General features: G+C 49.3%; 9 protein-coding genes across 9 annotated transcripts; 5 read left to right on the forward strand and 4 right to left on the reverse strand.

The window, feature by feature from the left end:
• Positions 1 to 457: 457 nt before the first annotated feature.
• Positions 458 to 1448, forward strand: BDQ94DRAFT_171053 (heme-dependent catalase; the record flags this gene model as incomplete). Its single annotated transcript, XM_026771634.1, has 3 exons — positions 458 to 554; positions 621 to 1087; positions 1155 to 1448. The coding sequence occupies 3 exons, from the start codon at positions 458 to 460 to the stop codon at positions 1446 to 1448; spliced, it is 858 nt and encodes a 285-aa protein (XP_026625874.1).
• Positions 1449 to 1934: 486 nt separating this feature from the next.
• BDQ94DRAFT_171054 (arrestin family protein) lies at positions 1935 to 3414 on the forward strand (the record flags this gene model as incomplete). The annotated part of the gene is made up of 5 exons (XM_026771635.1): positions 1935 to 2002; positions 2055 to 2198; positions 2254 to 2575; positions 2636 to 3049; positions 3100 to 3414. 5 exons carry the CDS (start codon positions 1935 to 1937, stop codon positions 3412 to 3414), a joined length of 1263 nt encoding a protein of 420 aa, XP_026625875.1.
• BDQ94DRAFT_179226 (aspartate aminotransferase family protein) lies at positions 3388 to 4848 on the reverse strand. Its single transcript, XM_026773318.1, has one exon. It carries the CDS (start codon positions 4803 to 4805, stop codon positions 3477 to 3479), a length of 1329 nt encoding a protein of 442 aa, XP_026625876.1. The 5' UTR covers positions 4806 to 4848; the 3' UTR covers positions 3388 to 3476.
• A 234-nt stretch (positions 4849 to 5082) lies between these two features.
• On the forward strand, positions 5083 to 7225 carry BDQ94DRAFT_179229 (transcription factor domain-containing protein; the record flags this gene model as incomplete). The annotated part of the gene is made up of 3 exons (XM_026773319.1): positions 5083 to 5750; positions 5808 to 6245; positions 6297 to 7225. The coding sequence occupies 3 exons, from the start codon at positions 5083 to 5085 to the stop codon at positions 7168 to 7170; spliced, it is 1980 nt and encodes a 659-aa protein (XP_026625877.1). The 3' UTR covers positions 7171 to 7225.
• BDQ94DRAFT_41522 (MFS transporter) lies at positions 7225 to 8936 on the reverse strand. Its single transcript, XM_026775710.1, has 2 exons — positions 8562 to 8936; positions 7225 to 8477 (listed from the first exon to the last, which is right to left on the reverse strand). Exons 1-2 carry the CDS (start codon positions 8855 to 8857, stop codon positions 7280 to 7282), a joined length of 1494 nt encoding a protein of 497 aa, XP_026625878.1. The 5' UTR covers positions 8858 to 8936; the 3' UTR covers positions 7225 to 7279.
• Positions 8937 to 10428: 1492 nt separating this feature from the next.
• BDQ94DRAFT_159949 (alpha/beta fold hydrolase) lies at positions 10429 to 11373 on the forward strand (the record flags this gene model as incomplete). The annotated part of the gene is made up of 1 exon (XM_026769140.1): positions 10429 to 11373. One exon carries the CDS (start codon positions 10429 to 10431, stop codon positions 11371 to 11373), a length of 945 nt encoding a protein of 314 aa, XP_026625879.1.
• Positions 11374 to 11619: 246 nt separating this feature from the next.
• Positions 11620 to 12035, reverse strand: BDQ94DRAFT_145158 (uncharacterized protein; the record flags this gene model as incomplete). The annotated part of the gene is made up of 2 exons (XM_026766584.1): positions 11976 to 12035; positions 11620 to 11922 (listed from the first exon to the last, which is right to left on the reverse strand). Exon 2 carries the CDS (start codon positions 11856 to 11858, stop codon positions 11622 to 11624), a length of 237 nt encoding a protein of 78 aa, XP_026625880.1. The 5' UTR covers positions 11859 to 11922; positions 11976 to 12035.
• Positions 12036 to 12985: 950 nt separating this feature from the next.
• Positions 12986 to 16788, reverse strand: BDQ94DRAFT_179231 (subtilisin-like protein; the record flags this gene model as incomplete). The annotated part of the gene is made up of 9 exons (XM_026773320.1): positions 12986 to 13900; positions 13955 to 14284; positions 14335 to 14408; positions 14456 to 14477; positions 14524 to 14748; positions 15422 to 15777; positions 15833 to 15921; positions 15969 to 16413; positions 16465 to 16788. 9 exons carry the CDS (start codon positions 16786 to 16788, stop codon positions 12997 to 12999), a joined length of 2769 nt encoding a protein of 922 aa, XP_026625881.1. The 3' UTR covers positions 12986 to 12996.
• Positions 16789 to 19309: 2521 nt separating this feature from the next.
• BDQ94DRAFT_179233 (muramidase) lies at positions 19310 to 20317 on the forward strand (the record flags this gene model as incomplete). Its single annotated transcript, XM_026773321.1, has 2 exons — positions 19310 to 19927; positions 19968 to 20317. 2 exons carry the CDS (start codon positions 19310 to 19312, stop codon positions 20151 to 20153), a joined length of 804 nt encoding a protein of 267 aa, XP_026625882.1. The 3' UTR covers positions 20154 to 20317.
• Positions 20318 to 21349: the final 1032 nt, after the last annotated feature.

A 21349-nucleotide genomic window follows, 5' to 3' on the forward strand; every position in this document is an offset into this window, starting at 1 on the left:
GTGTCTCTATATTCCAGTAAATCCATGTCTAGTCCCCCCTATATACTCCGTAAACCCCGCAAACATGAATGAGTATTTATCACTCAAGATCTAATAATCCAAGATCTATAGGGGTTCTCCTCAGCGTTCCGTATCTTCACCCCCTCCCTAGACTGGGTAATCACTGGGCTGCTCTCTACCCTCGTATTCCATATTTATCTGGTTCAGCCACCTACGCATCACAGTTACATCCAAAGAGGAGTATGTTGGATATCCCCCGACATACATAGATCGATCACTGGCTCCAGGAGCTGCCAAAATCAACATTCATCTAACCCTAGCAATTAACTGAGATCCATAGTCATTCAATGATTCATCCCATTAAATCTATATAAGTGTCTTGCCAGCCCGGAGGATTAATCAGTTCTATTCACACATTTTCTTACAATCAAGCTATAAGAGAAGAAAATCCATCAAAATGCCTCCTCCTGAAGACCCTGCCGTTGTCGAAATGAGCCATGAGATTGTTGACACTCTCCATGGGATTTTCGGCTCTCACCCAGGCAAGAGACCAGGTATGGTAAACCATAACTATCCACAACACCCCAATCATCTAAGTTACCTCTCTAACTAAAATACAGCGCATGCCAAGGGAATTCTCATCCACGGAACTTTTGACCCCACTTACGAGGCCTCGAGGCTTTCAACTGCGCCTCACTTCAATCAGATCTGTATTCCCGTTATTGCTCGGCTCTCCAGCAGCACAGGACTCCCTGACCTGTCGGATACAGACCCAAACGGTAATCCCAGAGGCCTGGCTCTAAGATTCATGCTGGAAGAATCACCCCAACACGTGCACACAGACATCATCACTCATTCCACGCCCTTCTTCCCCGCCAGCAACGGTCCAAAAACACTAGCCTTCATCCAGGCAGTTGCGTCGGGCACTCTCAGCTACTTCTTACCTACACACTCAGCGGCACAAACGTTTGCCCAGGCCAGAAAACCCTTCCCTGAGAGCTTCGCGACAGAAAATACTTCGAAGTTAATACTTTCGTTCTTGTTTCGACCGGGGGCGAACGCACGTTGGTCGTTATCGCCGGAGACCGTACCACGGATTATGATATTTAAATAGTGGGGAGGTAAAGTCTAGAAGTGAAAACTACCTATTCGAGGGGCTAGTTACCCGTCTGCAAAAAGGGATGGTTACCTTTGAGCTTTTCACCCAGATGGCACAGCATGGAGATGTCACAGATGATTGCACCGTGCTCTGGCCCGAAAGTCGTCCTGAGGTCAAGTTGGGCCAAGTTCACTTGCATTCTGTCATGGAGGATAATGAGACTGAGCAGAAGAGAATCATCTTTGATTCGGTGCCTAGAGTAGAAGGTATTGAGCCATCGGGGGATCCGTTGATTGATACTCGTGCGGCTGCGTACCTGATCAGTGGTAGAGAGCGACATGCAGCTTAAGTAGCTAAATAGCCATTCATATATTCGCTTGATACTTTCATTACATGGTGAGTAGGGTTCTGATCCATACGGCATAGGTTGGAATGTTGTTGTATTTATGTCCTAGTCATACCAACATGATAGAACCGAGGGGCAATCGCCGCAACCCGACCTTCTAAGAGGCGACGACCACGAAGCCTAGAGCAACACCGGTGTCAGATCAGGTAAGGCGTCGTCCATGAAAATTTGATTCTGCAATCTAGACTACTTCGGATGATCACAGGTTTTTCTTATCATCAACAGGGCGTATTCAGATCGAGTAGATTTCCTCAAACGTATACCGGTATTTCCTAAAGAGGAAATCTACCCGCACCTGAGGCGGCATCGACCGAAAGGGTAATGCATTGGTGAAGCTTTAGTATGGCCATCGTTTAGATATAAATGACTACCCTGCAGCAGAGTTCAGCACTCAGATACCACAGCATCTATCAGTACCGACAACCTACAATGGTAATAACTAGCCTCTTCCGAGCAGCGTCCCTGCCGGAGAATGAACCGACATACTTCGGTATCAGGTAACGGGGACCACTTACACCCTCCAAGAGTCGTTATAATGACATGGAATAGGCTTGACAGCGATATATTATGGATCCCTGGAGACTCAACAGTAACAGGATATTGCCATGTTACAGGAAAGGTCGTGTTATGCCTCAACCAACCCCTCCGTGTTAAGGACATGAAGCTGCACTTTGAGGGACGGCGTTACATGAAGTACGAATATTCCTCCCTGGGCCGTGACCCAACACTAACAGCCTATCTGAATTAGTTGGAAGGACTTTCCAGAGTCCCAGAGATCTCACCAGCACATGTCATTTTTGGAGCGACTATTCATGTATCAAACCTGGAATTTTCTACCTTCTCTAGGGACCCCATCACCGACGACAACTTTAGCACCCGGAAATCACGAGTTCCCATTTACCTTCTGCCTATCCAACACCACACCAGATACTATTGAAGGCCTCGACGACTGTTATGTTAAATATCAGTTGAAAGCCACTATCGGCACAGCCGGGGGACGTCGTATCGAAGCTGACACTCGGGTGAGGGTACGTCGGATGTACAGATCATTATTGCTACCAGAGCCGAAGGTAAGCTATTATACAAGTATTGTCTTTTAGTCCCTCAATTACTAGGGCTGATTTCAAAAGGTGGTGCAAGATATATGGCCACAGAAGATAATCTATCGCGTTTCATTGCCATCTCAGGCCTATACCTTTGGCAGTGCTATCCCCATCAAGTTCGAGTTTATTCCTTTATGCAAAGGGCTCGAGATAGCAACCATCCACACCGAGGTTAAAGAGACACACAAACTCTTGCAGTCTACTCTCAGCCGTCGGGCCCGTGTCATCGCCGAGGACGACTTTTATCCCAGAGATTGGAATGAAGATGAATTCAGAATAACATCCGATAATGAAGGATGCTGGCATTCTTTAACCCGCTTCCTTCGCCTGCCGAACGACTCAAAGGAATGCCTACAAAGCCTTTCTACTAATTTTCTTCATGTCGAACACACTCTCACCACGCAAATCAAGCTTTTAAATCCCGATGGTCACCACTCGGCCGTATGCTTTCCAGGTCCACTGTTTGTTCCGCCTTACTGACCACATGATAGGTCCTCCTAGACCTGCCCATTTCAATTCACTGTGCCTTGCCGCCTCTTCCAGAAGATCCCTTTATTTCCTCCGTACTCCAAGCTATCAGAATGATAGATGAATCTTGTGATCAGCCCCTTCCGAACTACAATAGTCACAAGTTGGACCGAACGCCCGATGAAATCGCATCTGAAGTACTTGGTGATGACATTGAAGTTCTCCCAGAACCCCCAAGTTATTTCCAATTGGGAAGCCCTTCAAAACCGCCAAGCTATGAAACTGCTCTTCTGTCGACTTTCTCTAGCCCTGTCCTGTTCAATGAAAGCTACGTCTGACACAGCATGCTGGATTTGAAATTTATGCAGGAACAATGCCTATGCCTAACCAAGCTCACATCCTAAGCACCTCGACTCTTGCCAAGTACATAGGCAAACGCCTCATCCAGTATCCTCAGCCCTTCCTCAATCTCCTGCGCCGAAACGGTTACCGGCGGCGCCAGACGGAAGACTCCTCCCATACCTGGTAGATTGACAACATTACACGACAACCCACACGCCATGGCTCTGTCCGACACCGCCTGACCTAGCTCCGGCCCAGGGCCTCGAGTGTCTTGATTGGAGATGATCTCAATCCCTTGCAAAAGACCCCGACCCCGTACATCTCCAATACACCAATACTTCTCTTGGAGCTTCAGCAGGCCCTCCCTCAGCTGCGCACCACGCTCCGTCGCCCGCTGGCAAATATTATCTCGTTCCACAATCTCCAACACCTTATTCCCCACCGCCGCAGTAAGCGGATCATTCAGATGTGTCGTCAACCACAAAAACCCCGCGTCTGCGCAACCCTGCGCAATATCAGCACTCGTACTTACCGACGCCAAAGGAAGCCCGCATCCCAGGGTCTTCGACAAAGCCAGAATATCTGGAATTATTCCGGCCTGCTCGAACGCAAACATATGACCAGTGCGACCGACTCCTGTTTGCGCCTCATCCATGATCAGCAACATGCCCCGCTTCTTACACTCTAGGGCCATGCGCTGCAAATATGCATCCGGAAGCTCCAGGATTCCGCCAGTCGAGAGAATAGGCTCCATAACAAACGCAGCCAACGACCCCACACTCTGCCGATCGATCATGGACCAACCAAACATCAACTCCGTCTCCCAGTCGTATGTCCCGTCCGCCTTCCGGAATGGCGAGCGGTATGCATATGGAGCAGGAAAGGCAAGTTGGCCTGGCATACAGGGGCCACCGCATTTCCTGCCCGTGGAATACGTCGCCGATCCTGAGCCCTGGGTAAGGCCGTGGTAACTGGCGCTGAAGGCGACAATTTCGAATTTGCCAGTATACGCTTTAGCCATCTTTATAGCAGCTTCGATGGATTCGGAGCCAGTGTTCAGGAAGAAGGACTTCTCCAGCGGTAGAGGGAGGAAGCGGGCGAGTCGCTCAGCTAGGTCCACAACAGGATGGGTAATCATGTTGCTGAGGAGGTGGTCTAGCTTGGCGGCGTATTGTTGGATGGTGGACACAATCTCGGGATGAGAGTGGCCTAGCAGGGAACTCATCTGGCCTGAGGTGAAATCGAGGATGCGACGGTCGTTTGTGTCATATAAGCAGGTGCCTTGGGCTTCTTCGATGATGACTGGGGAGATGGGGACTCCTGTGGACATGAGGTATTTGTTCGCTTTGGCGAAGAAGGCGGCGGTGGTAGGGTCAGTGGCTGCCATGGCGCTCAATGATTACAACTTTTATTTCGATGATAAATAATTATAGTGTTTAATCTCAAGTTGTTTTCCATAGTTGCCTCCGGTCTCAATGGCTATAAGTAGTTCCATGTCAGAATGACCGCGGGCATAGGGTTCTGCTATCGAACCATTTTAATTGGCCGAGTTGCCCGCGGGCGAAGGTTCCCCGCGGCCACGAAATACTTCACTTTATCAGAACCACCCCCTCCTTCTGAATGGAAATCCTCGGATCAAATATCCAGTAGAAAACCACCAGACTATGCCCGCTGAACCTAAGGTTACGAAGGAGAATGGTAGCAGCTCGGGCAGACCCTATCGGTCCCATGCGCATCCTGCATGTCTGCCTTGTCGGAAACGCAAGTCGCGATGCCGCACGAGAGATTCCTCCGCTACGTGCATGATGTGTTTGGCTCATACAACCGACTGCATTTTCCCTCCTGCTGATACCCTCGTCCAAAGGAAGCGAACTGTCAATTTGCGGCGGATTGTACCTAAGACAGCTCGAATTGAGCGGGCCTCCACCCCTCGGGTCGTACTCCCATCACCCAGGACCAACAAAGCTTCCGACACACCTCAACTGACGGGGCACCACCACCCAGCTCAGTCTTCCACAGCATATACAGACAGCAAAATTGCAAGTCTGATGGACGTGGTCGGCGATACCGGGGACGACAGCTCTCATGTCGTCAGCCCAGTCGTTGCTGACGACAGTAGTATACTAGAAGGATATCTATTCACCGTTCCAGATAATCGAAGGCTATGCTTGATGCACACCAATTCGAAACCCAGTCGACTCATGCGGCAGGTACTGTTCAATACCATTCCGAGGCGTCCATTGGGGGTGTACTCCAGTCAATCTCTCCCATCTATGAAGTGCGAGCTCATCGAAAAATACCTCGAGCCTACGACGAAGGATGTTGTGAGCCTGTAAGCCAATGCACGCTATTGTAAGGGGTATTCGGTTACTGACTGGTACACATTTAGGTTCTTTCAATATGCCAATATATGCTTCCCTGTATTTGACGAGGCGTCGTTCATGAATGCTTACTGCACCCGCAAAGAGGAAATATCTCCAGCTCTCCTCTGCAATCTATATGCCAACTCTCTTATCTACTGGGACAACTCACCCAAGTTACGCTCAACTCGCACACCCGACATTCGCTATATTTGGAATCAGGCCAACGAGGCTCTTCATTCCGAACTTTTCTTGTGCCCTGGTATATCAACTGTACTGGCGATGCTGCTAAACGTTTGCGGCAGACCAAGCACCTCGATCTTTGGTAATGGGGGTATGGTAGGGACGGCGGTGGCCTTATCTAACGCCTTAGGCTTGAATCGAGATCCCTGCCACTGGAACATCTCTACCCTCGAGAAGGGATTTCGCATCCGCATTTGGTGGTTGGTCGTGATTCAAGATCGATGGTAAGATATCCCGCTTTTCGACTTCTTCGCTTTCACACTAACATTAACCAGGTGCAGCCTCGCCTACGGAACGCCGCTTCAGGTTCATCGAGCCCAATACGACGTCCCATTTCCGACCATGGAGTATCTTTGCTCTTCTTCCGCAACGCCATCCCAAAAGGCCGCAGCTTCAATCTTCATCGCCTTCACAACATTAACAGAAGTGTTGGGTCAATACCTTGAATACATCTATCACGTTTCCAGCCCCGTCAGAAAGACGATCACTTCCCTCTCACACCTGCTCACTAACTGGGAAGACTCCCTCGACATCAACACCCGCCACATAATCCTCCGCGGAACCGACCTAAGCACCCCCGGCGCGGCAAACTTGCGCCTAGCATACTTATCCGTGAAGCTCCTGCTCCGACGCATCGCACTCGACATGGATGACGAGCATACTGAGACTTCCAACTTCGACAATGGGAATGATTCTAACTGTTCCTCCTTCTCATTTACACAAGTTGGGCGCGTAGCAGAAGAAATAGTGCATCTCGTACGGGAGCTGGACGAGCAGCAACTACGTGGATTTTGGGTCCCAGTTCAGGCGTATTCGCTCACATCTGCGACGACATTCCTTCTACGGAGTGGACTGCGCAGGGTTAAGTCGCATTCCGCGAATAGTGACAGCAATCCACCACTAGATTTGGCTAAAGAGATGGTTGCTACATTGCAGTCTCATCGGCAACAGTTTGGATGGGATCTGGGGGATGATTGTTTGGCCAAGTGTGCTGACCTGGTAGAGAGGGTTGCTTCTCTAAAGAGTGATGGGGTGAGCTTGTCGTTGAATGAGGAATTGTCTGATCCATCTCATATTCTCGATATAGACACATCGATTCTGGACGAGGTGTTTTGGGATATGCCGTGTATGGGGAATACCCTTAATTAATAACAACACTTTCGCTCATTAATGAATCATTTTCGGCATTATATCTTTATAACTCTAACTTTATTAGTTCTATACTCTACACCACCCTCTCTCTCTCTCTCTCCGCCCACTACCCCTTAAACGGCGCAAACCTGGACATCTTCCTCAACCTGACACCATAAATCATGAACAAAAACGGCACCGGAATCGCCGCCGCGGCGACGCCCCCCAAAATCGACATGGCCGGCCCAACCCCCAAATTGCGAAACATCGGCTGCGAGAACAGCGGAAACGCAGCAGCCAACACACTCCGCAGGAAAGTATTCGAAGCCGTCGCCGACGCCGCATAAGGCCCATACGTATCGACCAGAAAGTTGATACACTGGCCAAAGATAATACAAAATCCACATCCAAACACCATCGCCGCCACAACCGGCAATCCCCATGAATACTTGGGCTCAGCCGTCCACCCAAACCAGAACAAACCACCGGCGAACAAGAACCCCCCAACAGCCATGGGCATCAGACGCGCCTCGGGGACAGGCTTACCGCCACCTTCCTCCCACTTGCGGATGTAGTACGGCTGGCCGATGAAGATAATGAATGCAGAGGATAGCAGCACGCCGACGAACAGGCCGATGAACGGCAGCGTAGCAACGACAGGTTTCCACTGTCGTATATCATCAAAAACAATAGGGAACACCTCCAAGGTGAGATACAGCAGCGCATATGTAAACGACGCATACAACGCAATCACCGTAACCATCGGTTCCGTAACAAGCATGACCAGCGGACGCGAGAAATGCTTCGTGACGATACTATGCAGGTCCACTTTGATATGCTCGTGCGGATGATACAGCTCTTCATTCCCGGTCTCCTTGCGCATACGCACTGCCTTGCGGTGCAGCAGCACGGGGCCGTATACCTCCGGCAGACAGAAGAAGGTGATACCGAAGATGAAGAACACGATGATGGCTTCGATGTACTCGGTCCAGCGCCACCCTAGGTGCGGGTTCGAGACCAGCGCAGCCCCGATGATGGGTCCCATGGTTGGGCCGCCGACGACGCAGATGGCGTACGAGGTGCTGGCGATGCCGCGCGCCTTCATGTGGAAGATGTCGCCGAGCGCGGCGGAGACATTACTGACTGGTGCGGAGCCGAATAGGCCCGCGAAGTACCGGGTGATGAGAACTGAGGCGGTGTTTTTGCTGGTTGCGGTGCCGATGCTGAACAGTCCCAGGATGAATACCGCGGGCAGCATCGACCATCGTCGGCCGAAGAGTTCGGAAATGGGCGCCCAGCATAGGGGGCCGAAGGCGAAGCCGAGACTGGTATCTTTGTTAGTATATAACTGTCGAGAGGAAAAGCTTCTATCCCTTCGCGGATGATATTAATTGAAATGATTTACATACATATAAAGCGACACCGGAAGAATACTAACTTCCGTGCCAATCTTCAAATAAGCCTTGAGTTCCGTCTCCGCCGGAGAAATAATACTGGATCCCAGACTGGCGCTCAACGCCAACAAACCCAGCTGAAAAGTGATCCAGCATTTGTACGCCGTCGAGAAGTTATGTGGATTCTCGGGGTCGTTTTCCTCCCATGTCACTAGGTTAGGATCGGGGCCGCCTGCATGTTCGGCCTTGCCCTTTTCTGCATCTGCTGGTCGAGATGGTGGCGGCTGGGCCGTAGGGTCGACGACAGTCATTGCTGGCGCTGAGATAAAGCTGAGATGCTAAGACTGCACCCTTATCCTCCGCGATTTCAGATATTTTCTCCCATTTGGTGTGTTTCGAGGGGTGACGAAATTCCTACACTTTTTTTTTTCTTTCTGATTCGCCGCTTCGGGGTTTCGGCATGTTGTCCGGTAGTTTTTCTCCGATATGCACGGGGTGGCGTCGGAGGATCCGAACGGAGGGTCCGATGGGGATGGGGGTTGTTTATAACATGGATTAATTTGCGGTTCTGGTGCTGGGAGGCTGCTGGGTGCGGTGTTAAGTGGGGATTACGGCTACACTTTTAGTGGCCTCGCTGCAAATGCCGAGCTCTTTTGCATGCCTCCTGGCTGTTTTCGGTGGGCTCGGATATAAGATGTTTCGGACTTATCGGGCGAACATTCTTCGTTTGTTTGTGTATCTCCTAGAAGGGACCCACTGTTTGCTTCGTAGTCAGGGGCCGTAAGTAGGGGGATATATTTCTGGTTTCTACCTTGCTGCTAGTTGAGTGTGAGGGAGAATGGTGATACTTAAAGCTTAAGAATGATTCGTGAGTGCCGGGAATTATCCTACATGTTGTCCGGAATAAGAGCTTTGCTAGTTGCACAACATCTGTGCACGGATAGATCAAAGAATAGTATGAGAAGAATCAGTCATTATCTTTTCCCAAAGCATGATAAAGCCCGATTACCCGACTGCATAGATCCATATTTAGCCAGTCGACTAAGTAAGAGCTGTTGGGAGCTACAGATACCGATCTACGAACTGCATCTCAGGGACCTCAGTAAATTCTCACAGTCACGTTCAGCTTCAGCTTGCAGCTACCACTGCATAATCATCGCCCCGCCAAGTCACGGTGGCGCTTGAGCGCATATCAGCGGGTTGGAGGTCAGTTGGGTTTGAAAGTGACGTTGCAGGGTTGAGATCCCTATGATTCTCTTTTTATTACCTTTTCCCGAACACTGTTCAGCCATACAGTAGATGTCTGCTACTCCATGAACCCACCAATGCATGACATTGACTAGTCTGATGACATTAAACTATCCTGATACCGAAGCAAGCAGAGTCCATGGAAGATAGGCTTACTCGTATGTATGTGAAGAGATTGAGTTCCCAACCTGAGATATCCTTGCAATGTCGGTTTCAAATAAGCCTAGGGCGTGAGTCAGCGGACATTCTACATGGATGGATAACAAAATGATTAGAGGGGCTCAAGAACTAGCACACAAACTCCGATGTGGGGAAATCCTCTCAGATGGAATAGGAACCCACCCTGTTAAGCTGCAGATTCTAAGTACTCCTCTTACCGTAGTCCAGGACCCGTGTAGATCAGCCCTAGGCACGATTGCCCGCCCATGTTTAACACATCACTAAAAGACAGAGAGCACATCAGTACATGGTCAGCACTAGGGACCTCCAAAGGCCAATCACAACCAGCATCGCTATCTACGCACGGTTCTATCACACTTCAAAGTTCTCCCACAAACTACCATGCACGTAGTCACTATTTTCCTGCTATCACTCACTCTTGAACCCTCAGCCCTACCATCACCTTATCACAACCATGTCCTCACCATCCCCTTGGCTCTCCGGCACCCACTCCGGTCACGTCTCCGTAGATGGCATTCAGATATTCCTCTCCGCATCCGGCCCCGCACGACAAACAATCAACAACACCCTCCAGCCCGCCGTAATCATCGAAGCCGGTCTGGGCAGCAGTCACAGCGAATGGGTCGTAGTGCAGCGCCTCGTCGCCGAACGTGCCCGTGTATACACCTACGACCGAGCCGGGTACGGCCTAAGCGATATGTCTCCGCGCGAACCCACGGCTCAGAACCGCGTGTACGAATTGTCTCGATTACTGGAAGTAGCTGGGATTGAGCCACCCTATGTGCTGGTCGGGCAGTCATACGGCGGGGTTCTGATCCGGGAGTTCCTTCGCGTTCATACGAAGTCGAAAGTGGCCGGGATGGTGATTGTTGATTCTTGGAGAGAACCTAATCCGCTACCCTCGGGATGGTTTAGCTTGATGGGTGGAGTAGAGCTCAATGTGGTCCTGGGGTTAGATTTGAATCACGCGTTTTCGGCGGAGGAGTACCAGAAGGTAAAGGGGGATGAGGAACGGAATGAGGCTATGTTTGGTGTTGAAGAGGGGTTCGTGGCTAGGAGTATGGAGATGGTTAATGACGGATTACCGGTGGGGTTCCAGGCGATGGGCGATGGACGGTTGAGTGTGGTGTTTGGGAATCGGTCGATGGATTTTCGCAAGGTTTTGGAGTTTGGGGTTGCTAATGGGTATGGTACTGAGGAGGCGAGGGAGAGTCTTGCTAAACGGCTGGAGACTATGGAACGGGTTGATGAGGAGAGTCAGAGGGATCATCTTGGGTTGTCGAGTCAGAGTCGGTTTGTCTATGCGCAGGGCAAGGCAATGACGCATAATGTGCATTATGTGGCTCCGGAGCTGATTTGTGACGAGGTCTTCTGGGTGATGGGGCTGACGGATCGATAGCTTGATACTGTTGGTGTCACTCTCTAGTAGGTGTGGGAACGCTAGTATTGTCATGGTCTTTTATGCTCTAGAGTCTTTATGGTAGGCAATGCAGAGTCTATGTACAAGTGAACAGACCTAGTATGGACAAAGGTGAGCATGCGGGATCCAATCAATCCAAATAAATATTCCAAACCCTAAACGCCATCCCATGCTCCAAATCATAGCCCAGGCTCCCATCACTCCGATAGTAATATGAAACATATCCCTCAAACAGCCGACTGACTATCCTCAGTCTTAACCCTATTATCCCTCGCCATCCAATGTAGATCCCTCAGTCTCAGCTGCCGCATATACACTCTCTGCTCTGCGGTAGGATCGATATCCCGCTCTAAGCCGTAAAACCCATTGGTCATGAGGTAGTGCGTGGAGTAGCCCGATAGAGTCACCATTACACAGCCGAGAATGACAAAGAAGATGACCGCTGCGTCGCCAATGTATGCCATGTTGATTATTGATTATTGATTTTTGTTGTGCGATGTTTCGGGTGAAGGAATGTTGGTGGTGGTGCTGCAGCGGAACAGAGTTAGTTGATATCGGAAAATATGTCGGGCCTGTCTTACTAGTTTGGTTGTAGAATGGGTTTAAGTGCGGCAGTTAATGAGTGAGTAAAGTCAATTGAGGGATAGTAGAAATGAAAGCAGGTCAGTTGTGATAATGAAAGTGGTGTTGTCTGAGAAATGCAGTCAAAACGATAGTATTAAATCGTGTAAAGAGCGACAGAATGCAATCCTGAATGTAGAGAACGACAAAACGTAGAAAAAGAAGGAATGGACTTTTAATCTTTTTTTCCCTTCATACTCATTATCCCCCTAACCCAGTATTTATATCTCTACCACTGCAACCATCACCCCAGTATCTACTAAATATCCTCTTCGGGGCCAGAACGTCGAACTACTCCAGATATGGCATAGCCTCTAGCCCTATGATGTCATTAGCGAGCTGACCAATCAGGTTGTCTGAAATAAAGCAGAAAAGGGTTTAGCGTTAAGAGTGTACTAGTGCTTAGTATTGCCAAGTCTGAATAAGGAAAGTCTTGATTTGCCGTTCCTGAGTGAGAGGATCCGAGATGGAGGTTAGACCGGACCAACTTTCAGCTTCTAATTCGTGAGATCCGTGCCACAACACTGGCCTTTGGATAAGAATAGACGGAAGGATGAATAGCTAACGCCGGAATTGCAGCCGAGTTTAGATTCGGCTACCTAAATTCCTAGCTGGGTAGTTGTGTACCCGGGGTACGTGCTATGGTGACACCGATGGACCCCTTTTCCACAGAGCGAGGTTGTCCATACAGGTTGAATTAGGAAAGAAGCTTTTTCTCTGCAAGGGGAATGGAGGTAGAAAGGTACACCCCCCCAATACTCCTGATAAATGGCCTGAAACAATTCTCGCTATTCAGTGTTGCATCCTGTCGATTCATTTCCGAAGCTATACCCACCTCGTGATGTTAGCCCTGACATATGGTCTACTCCTAAAAAGAAGATAGAAATGATGTTAAAAATGTAAAATTGTCAGTCTTTATCAATCAAGCACGACTTTTACCTCCCACCCCATCACCACGCGTATCGCACAACTCCTTTTACTCTAATACCCCTCCTCATCAACACTATACTCGCGATACACTGTTAAACTAAACCTTGCAAACGCACTCCTCGCCCTAATCCTCCTCCCGTACTTCGAAAACAACGGCGGCACAGCACAAAATACCGTCGCAACAGTGGCCAACACCGAAACACTATAATTAGCCCCGAGTCGCTCCAACATAGGCGCCGAGATAAGTGGCAACGCAGCAGACAACAATGCCCTCACCAAACTCAACGCCGCCAGACCACTCGCCGCATAGCTGAGATAACTATCCGTCAGATACCCGCCCAGCACGTAGTCGATCTCATTGAGACTATACCCAGCCAGCACGAGAGCCGCGACCGACACAAGCCAAGGGAGATTCGTGACAGCGGGAGGAATGGTCCAGGCAAAAAGCCATAACGCTACAGCGAGTATGGGTGCGCCGATCCAAAACCCGGTCAATTTATCTTCGGGGAGGAGTGGTCGGCCTTGGGCTCGGTGGTGGGTGATGATGCGGAGGTCGAGACAGCGGGTGAGGAGACCGAGGGAGAGACCTAGGCCGATGGCCACGAAGGGAAGGCAGGCTTGTTTTCGGGTGAAGCCGAAGGATTCGTAGATCGGGGGAAGGGCTTCGGTGAAAAGGTAGACTAGGGCGATTGCGACGGCGCTGATGATGGAGACGGTGGAGACGATGAGCTCGGTGAAGAGGAGCCGGATGGGGCGGAAGAGCGCGATGCGGACGAAGCTGCGCATGTCGGGGGCTTTATCCGGGTTGAGACCTTCCAAGGTGTCGATCTTGGTGACCTTCCGAAGAGTGGCGACTTCGCGGGCAAGGAGGAGGGAGGGGCGAGATTCGTGTATAGTGAGGAGTAGGAGGGTAAGGACTCCGGTTACGATGGCTGCGATGTAGAAAAGCCATCTCCTTGTGGAGTGTTAGTGAAGATATTGGCAGTTGCTGGGGAAATCGGGTAAATACCAGTGGGTGTAGGCGACGACAAAGGTACTAAGGATAGGACCCACGACGAGGCCCAGGTTGGCGAACATGGTCCAAAGGCAGATTACCCAGACACGCTCGCGGGAATTGAAGGTGTCTTCAATGCTGCCCACTACGACAGTCGTGGGGATGGCGGACAGAACCCCGCAGAGACATCGGCCCATCGCTACTCCTATCAATGATGGGACGGATGCAATCAGGATGCATGACATGCCGTATAGGGCTGAGCTTGCCACATAAAGCTTCTTCCGCCCAAATACTTCAGAGTATGGCGGAAACACGACACCCCCGATGGCTTGGCCGATAAGATATCTAAGAAGTCAGACTGGGGTACTTGAAGAAAAGAGAAGAGGTATACTGACATGGAGACGAAAAGGAAGATTGACAGGGTTTTGGAGATCTTGAAGTCGTGGACGGCATTGTCGGCCGCAGTTGACTATATATTCAGCAAGTGGACACCCGTGATAACATTTTATTACCTACGCCGGCAGTGCTAATGGCAGTCCTGGAACAATTAGTTTAAACGTCATCAAGATCGCGGAGTCCCTTACGTGAAAAATTCCAGGAAAATGATAAGAGTGGTATCATAGACCTTACGTTGCAAGCTCCAGTTCCGTGGATGTCGGCAATTGCCCAGAGCCCACTGGATATGGATCCCGTCCGGGGCTAGTTTGAGCCCGTACTGCGGAAGCAGCGCCAGAAGCGTCTCCTTTTCGCTTTCCACAGGGGCCGCAATGACCCGGGCGACAGTTCTCATTGTGAGAATCAGAGAAGACCTCGAGAATACTGTTTCCTAGACAGCCGGACTTAGGCTATGGCTATATACAAGAACCTGTCTCCAGTATGAGCTCCTAGGGGCACAAGCTTTGAGGTAGTACACGCCATCCAGCAAACAGAAAGGACCAATGACAAACGGATTGTAACAGGGTTACACAGTCACCGGTTCATTATGGGCATAGGCATGATCTGTCCGGGGAAGCGGTTGATCTCTTTGATCTAGATTCATTCCAACCACCGCCAGTGGTTCTTGATGGGGAGAAGTACATCATCACTCATCATGCTGCAATGGCCTGTGGAATGATACTTTCAGTAAGGAGCACAAGTTGTCTGTGCGGTATAGCGGTCCATGATCTGTGTCTGCCTTCGGTCCGGTACCACGTCGGGAGGTAAACGGCAGCGGCATTTCGCATGTGCAGAACTTTATACATCCAATGGATGTGTGAGTTTCAGTCTCGGGAAGGCTGGCTGGGGAGGCAACAGCCTCAAGCACAGCATATTTGCGGTGTCGGCAAAAGTCAAAATGCCGACTTATATGAACAGGCCAGGGTGCTGATACACACTTTATTTCGCATATAAACTAGACTACTCTCCGATCCCCACTATTCTAAGCCATATTCACTCATGTTACGCACCTAGTCCTCATCTCCATCATCGCTACCCCCTTTTGACACGCCGCTGTTTCCATTGTAGGCCAGAAGATTGGGGCTACCCGCCACATTGGTGACAGCATTCCGCGTAGCCAACCTTTTGAGCTCGGTCGTTGCAGCCGCTGGGGTAGCAAGGTCCCGCAAGCCCATCAAATAGAGGATCAAACCTGTCACATGAGGTGTAGCCATGGACGTGCCGGAGATCGTGTTGGTGGCCGAGTTCGAGCCGGTCCATGCAGAAAGTACTTGCTCTCCCGGGGCAAAAATGTCAACCACGGAGCCGTAGTTTGAGAATGACGCACGAGCATTGCTTCTGTTGATAGCGGCAACAGTAATGGCGTTGGGTGCAGAAGCCGGGCTAGTCCGTGCTGCATCTCTCTGCAAAGCATTAGTCTAAATTTATCCCAATGGTGGACAGTTCAGCAGAGCTTACATTCTCATTTCCAGCGGCAACACAAGAGAGCACACCCTCGTCAAAAGCATTCTCAACTGCATTATTAAACGCATAGGAGTAGCCTCCACCTGCATCATGATTAGCGGCATCAGATCACCAGAGGGGGCGCACATACCAAGACTCATATTAATCGCCGCCTTACTGGTCCGGTTCTTGCTCACAATATCATTGGCAGCCCAATTGAAGCCATCTAGAATGACCGATGTCGAGCTGGATTCACCTACAAACACCTTCACGGACATTAGGTGGGCGTTTTTCGAAACCCCGTATGTTTTGCCGCCGATGGTCCCTGCTACATGTGTGCCATGTCCAACACCATCAACGTGCTCACCCCCTGCAGCATTATATGCCAGGCTAGCACGACCACCAAACTCATTATGCGTAGCCAAGATGCCGGTGTCCACTACATAAGCGTATGTACCCTCCCCAGCGCTGTCATCATAGATGTAGTCAGTGCTAGATGCACCACGGTGAGAAATGCTCCCAAGTCCCCAAGGAGCTCGCCTTTCGGTAACTAGCGTATCGAGGTACCAGACCTGATCTTGCTCCACATAAGCTACCTGTACAGCAATTAGTCGAAACTACACGGTCTGGGATACGTGGACACAAACATGGTCATGTTTGCGGATCTCCTCGATAGTTTTCTCATCGAAAGACCCCGCGTACCCAGCAAAATTGGCAATTCTGTACGTTCTTTCGATCCCGGCGGGAAGGTCATCTTCGGTTGTACTGCGGCCTTCTAAGCTGCGCCTGTGGAGCTCTGTTACCCATGCGGCATGAGACTCAATTTTCGCATTGTCAATGCCGGACTTGAAAGTAACAATGTACTTCCCCGGGATGGTCTGGATGGTCGGATGAGGGACCTGTTCTGTGGCACTGAAAACTGCAGGCAAGATGAGGGCCAGCAGCGGGAGAATGCGTTTGAGGAAAGCCATGTTGAGCGAGTGGCCACCGAAACGGGAGAAATGTCAATGGTAGACTAGAATGCTTAATTTCAGTAGTGCAATAGTTAGATCCTTTTATAGTCTCACAATAAAGTCTAAGTCCTGTTGTCTGGACCACGCCTTTCTGTCACATTCACCTTTTGTTGATTGTCATCAAGCGGGGACCGGGTCAGAAGGCACTTGGACAGTATATTTAAAACTCAGTCAGATGGTCACATTGCGTCTTCGGACTACTGGGTAATGCCCCGTGAGGAAAGCATCATGCATGCACAGAATACAGATAAGCATACAAGGATGGTATTACGGACACATTTCGTTTCTGGGGCAGCTTGACCAGCTATCCGTTAGCTTCCTCTGAGCACTGATTGCTTGCTAGGCGTTAGAGTTAATCGATTGACTCTGTTGATTGAGTCCATACTATGCACGCCTATTTCCGAGTTCTAAACAGCGGCTCTACACTGCAAGAAGCCTTCATAGAAATAAAGGTCGCTCAATGAGCCTTGTACAGGCGGGGGATGGTGAACAGTCTATTCGCCAGCCAATGTAACCCATCAATACTTGGCATCTTCAGGCGATAGTCTCTGGTGCTGTGAGGCTTCTATATCAGGTCAATTCTGCATCAGCAATTGGAAAGGTGAGGGATATTGACAACCCTACTGTAGGGGGCGGGTATCTGAGGGCGGTGAAAGGAGTGTACTATTACCCAGTGTTACACGGCGTTCGAGCACAAAAATAACCTCTGATCAACCAGACCATGCAGCTATATTAGTGGTCCAATAGATTTTGACATTGTCAAAAGGGAATTATATACGAAGCTTTTTCAACAAACACCTTCGACCACTCAAATTGCACCAAGAAGGCATTGGTTCCACGAAGGTGCCATATGAGTAGCACATGCCTGAAGGCCTTCTGATACACTCACACCAAACTTTGCAAGTGTTGATAATCTGGCTGGTGAGATGGTCCAGATACCAGCTGGCTGGGAGATTAACACAATACGTCGTAATTCACACCCGGTCCGGGGGATCTATATCAGCGCCGCCCGGTTGAGGTCCGGATAACAAGCATATGCAAGGCCAAGCGATATTATGCTGTCCACTACAGTGCGCCCAAAGTGCTGGGGCCCATGGCTGTAGAGACGCAAGACGCACCCTCCCCTGCATTTACGACATTTGGAATCCGTCCGACATCACGGGGTCGACCGTCAGGCTCGGAATGACCATTGGCAGTGTCTCTCCGTGGTGTGCAGCACAGACTGTCACGACCACTTGCCAGCTTCTCTCCTGCGAGTCATCTTCTAGTCAAGCTACCTTGGCGTGTCCGGTGACGGCGGGATAGGGGCTGTCTAACATAATGCAGATCGCTTTCTAAAATGACGGTTGCATTGAGGGATGGCTGGAGGGGCCGTGACCGGGATAGCCTCTGCCAGTCGCTTTGTTTGGTAAAGTAGAGAGGTGGGTGGAACAAGAATATGTGGTGGGAGGTTGACGTTGCAAGCGTGTTCCTTGGCTGGAAGGTCGTTTCACAGGTCCCGTGATAGTGTGCTGCGATGATCCATAGAATATCATTGGAAATGAAGAGTTTTATCCACAGTAGGTACTAGCTAGTATTTTTAGTAGGGGGACACTTTGAGCCAGCGGACAGATTGAAGGTTCATCCAAGGCGAGACTAAGTATCTTAGGGTGAAGCAAGAAGGGAGATGCTGAAAGGAGTAGCAGTCATCTAATAGAGCAAGATTCCTTTCAATATAGTCACCACTGGCAGCTCTACATTCGCAAGTAACGAGGGTCCCACTCATCCAGGTGTGAGGCATTCATTCTGGTGCTTTCACACTCTCAATAACATAGTTGTTATTCGCACTCGAGAAGATAAGTAATTGTCTTAAAATAGACTGGATGAGAGAGATGATCATCAAGCTTTGTAAAATGAGGATTCAGTCTCCAGAGTAAATATTATGGAGTCAAACAGGAAGCCTGGATTCCTGTACCTTTAGTTCAAGGCTCAAGCCCTCTAACGAGTAGTTATTCTGATCTCTTTCTTCTTGTTCATCCCAAAAGGGTATCGCTGCTGACAACAATCGGCTTCGGAGTAGCATCCCTCCGGTTATCACATGTCCGGCTCATTGAAGCGGTCACTTTCTGCTGAACCATCATTTCCACCGCCGTAAATGGGCAATCGCGATGTTTCCAAAACAACCAAAATCCCGACGATGTCCCCGATATTAGCTTAACCATCATATATATTATTGCCCAATCTGTATATTCACTCATATCCACTATCCGAGTTCTACTATCCAGAGTTGTACGGATTACTTCTAGGTGTCGGGCTATCTGAGATACTATCCCAGTACATTATGCGGGGAGGCAGCCAGGCTCGAGGGAAGGGTCAAATACAACTAAACCACCTGTTATTATGGGGCAGTCCCCAGCTTGTCCACCCACTTTTCTCCAACAACTCTTCCCGCTCTTTTATCACCCAGTGACGTGACCATCAGCCCAGACATTTCGCATCCATGATTGCAAGAAGTGTTCTCCGCCGCCCGCACTTGAGCAACAAACCCAGCTTCCTTCGCCTGTGCCGTCTTATTCGCCCTCCCGCTCCCCAGATTCGCCTTGTGCATATCACGCCGCCTTGCATCCCTTCCACCCTGCTCTCGACACAAATGACTTCGCGACAGGACCCCTCTAAGCGCACTCCCGAGATTGAGAGCGGGATGAACGATGCCGACGAGCTGGAGAGACTTCTGGACAAAGATGATTTTAAAACATGGGGTTTCGTTATCTACCGATGCACGTGTCAAAGTGACTCCGACTGGGAGAAATTGATGATCCGGTTCCACAAGCGCGTAGAAGAATACCTTCAGTATTACAACGGTCTAGATCCCCTCGCCAGATTTACTCCAACGGTCTTGGAAGATCGATCTTTTGAGAGTGCGACGGTGGCCTCGCTAAGTAACAAATTCAATGAGTGGGCTGTGACCGCGGTGAAAGAGGAACAAGGAATTGATCCCAGCCACCTGTGGCGTTTGAAAAACGGCAGGTACCGCTTTTTCATCATGGTGGACCAAGAAGCCTTGGATTCAATCCTGAGCACGCCAGACGACGATATACACGGAGGATTCGTTCGTCTAGTCAACGCCGAATGGAAACCGGAGGAGTTGGATGAGGAAGAGCGGGCGGAACGCGGGGGGACCTGGCCCAGAAGAGGAGCTACTGGAAGGGTGTACAGAGGAGGATCTTGGCTGGATGGAAGTATGCTGGGGGGAGTCACAGACGCCCGGATATGTGACTCTCGACGACTCCCTTCGGTGGGATAGATATTATTCGCGGCCACCTGTGATTCAACGTCTTGCCTAAGAAACACAACTTGACCATATAGGAGCCTGGGATCTGTCCCACACTTGTACTAGGCATTAAATGTCCGGTTGTCTTCTCAGAAAGAGAACCTACCACGGAGAGCTGGTTGACATGAAATAGGATAATATCATCCATAAGCGGCTGGACACCCAAGTATGCTGGCCTTGATATTTTATGTGAACTAGCTGTAAGTAGTTTCAGTCCGGTTATCCAAATGGAAAAGCAGCCTACCTAGTTAAGATCTTGACTCAATGAAGAATAATATTTTGATTTGGGATATGCCTACTTTTATATACAAAAGACCATAATTTTAGACGCTTCCAAATAAGTAAAGGTATCGAAAAATATAGTGTATGTTGCGTAGAATAGATCTATAGCGCGATTATCAAGAACCTTGGAATATTCAAGATTGAGCTCAGCTGTGAAGGCTCTTTACATGATAGTACATAGTAGTGATTATAACTAGATCAAATATTGGTATATGGACTATATCTCTTGACATGACTAATGAAGATGGCCAGTCTTCTTAGGTGGCCAGCCTGCTTATGGAGTATGTTACTATGAACAGAGTAGCTTGACCTAATGAATATACCTCAACCTTAACCTTACCTTAAGTGTATTATAACCTGGCGATTAGATCAAAGTATTGAGATCTATTCACTTATACATCTATAAGCAAATCAAACTACAATTATCAAGACAAGCAAAGCAAATATTCAGTTGAATATTTTGGTAGCGCAATATATATCAATCAGGTAAACAGATATCAAGAAAAACAATTTAACGATTGATATTTTATGGAGATAAGGATTCTTTTGTGAACTATCTCCCAAAAAAGACAAATCCTTTACTACAATGTATCAGAATATCTAACGAATCCTTTTTCGTAGTAAAGAATACAGATTATGGTCTAGTGTTCCCTTTCTCTGGAAGGGGATCGTGTGACAATCAATACAAGACATCATTGATGCGGGGTAATGTTGACGGACTGGATCTAGGCTCGTATCATTGTTGGATCCCCAAGTAAGAAAATAGTAATTTCATACTAGTATCTATTTTGATTAGATCGGAGAGACTGCATGATTCTTGGTGGGGACATAGGCACACTATTCATGCCCAGTCAATGCCTAGTCAACATTCAAATTGGGACGCAGTTTCAAGTACTTAAGTAGAATATAAATGATTGTGTTGACTCA

Source organism: Aspergillus welwitschiae (assembly GCF_003344945.1).
Source record: "Aspergillus welwitschiae strain CBS 139.54b unplaced genomic scaffold BDQ94scaffold_18, whole genome shotgun sequence".
Classification (NCBI taxonomy): Eukaryota; Fungi; Ascomycota; class Eurotiomycetes; order Eurotiales; family Aspergillaceae; genus Aspergillus; species Aspergillus welwitschiae.

Excerpts from the sequence above, each read along its gene's own strand:
- BDQ94DRAFT_179226 (XM_026773318.1), bottom strand. The coding sequence starts at position 4,805 with ATGGCAGCCACTGACCCTACCACCGCCGCCTTCTTCGCCAAAGCGAAC.
- BDQ94DRAFT_41522 (XM_026775710.1), bottom strand. The coding sequence starts at position 8,857 with ATGACTGTCGTCGACCCTACGGCCCAGCCGCCACCATCTCGACCAGCA. Across the intron at positions 8,478-8,561 it reads CTTCCGGTGTCGCTTTATAT|TCTCGGCTTCGCCTTCGGCC; the intron begins GTATGTAAATCA and ends CAAAGATACCAG.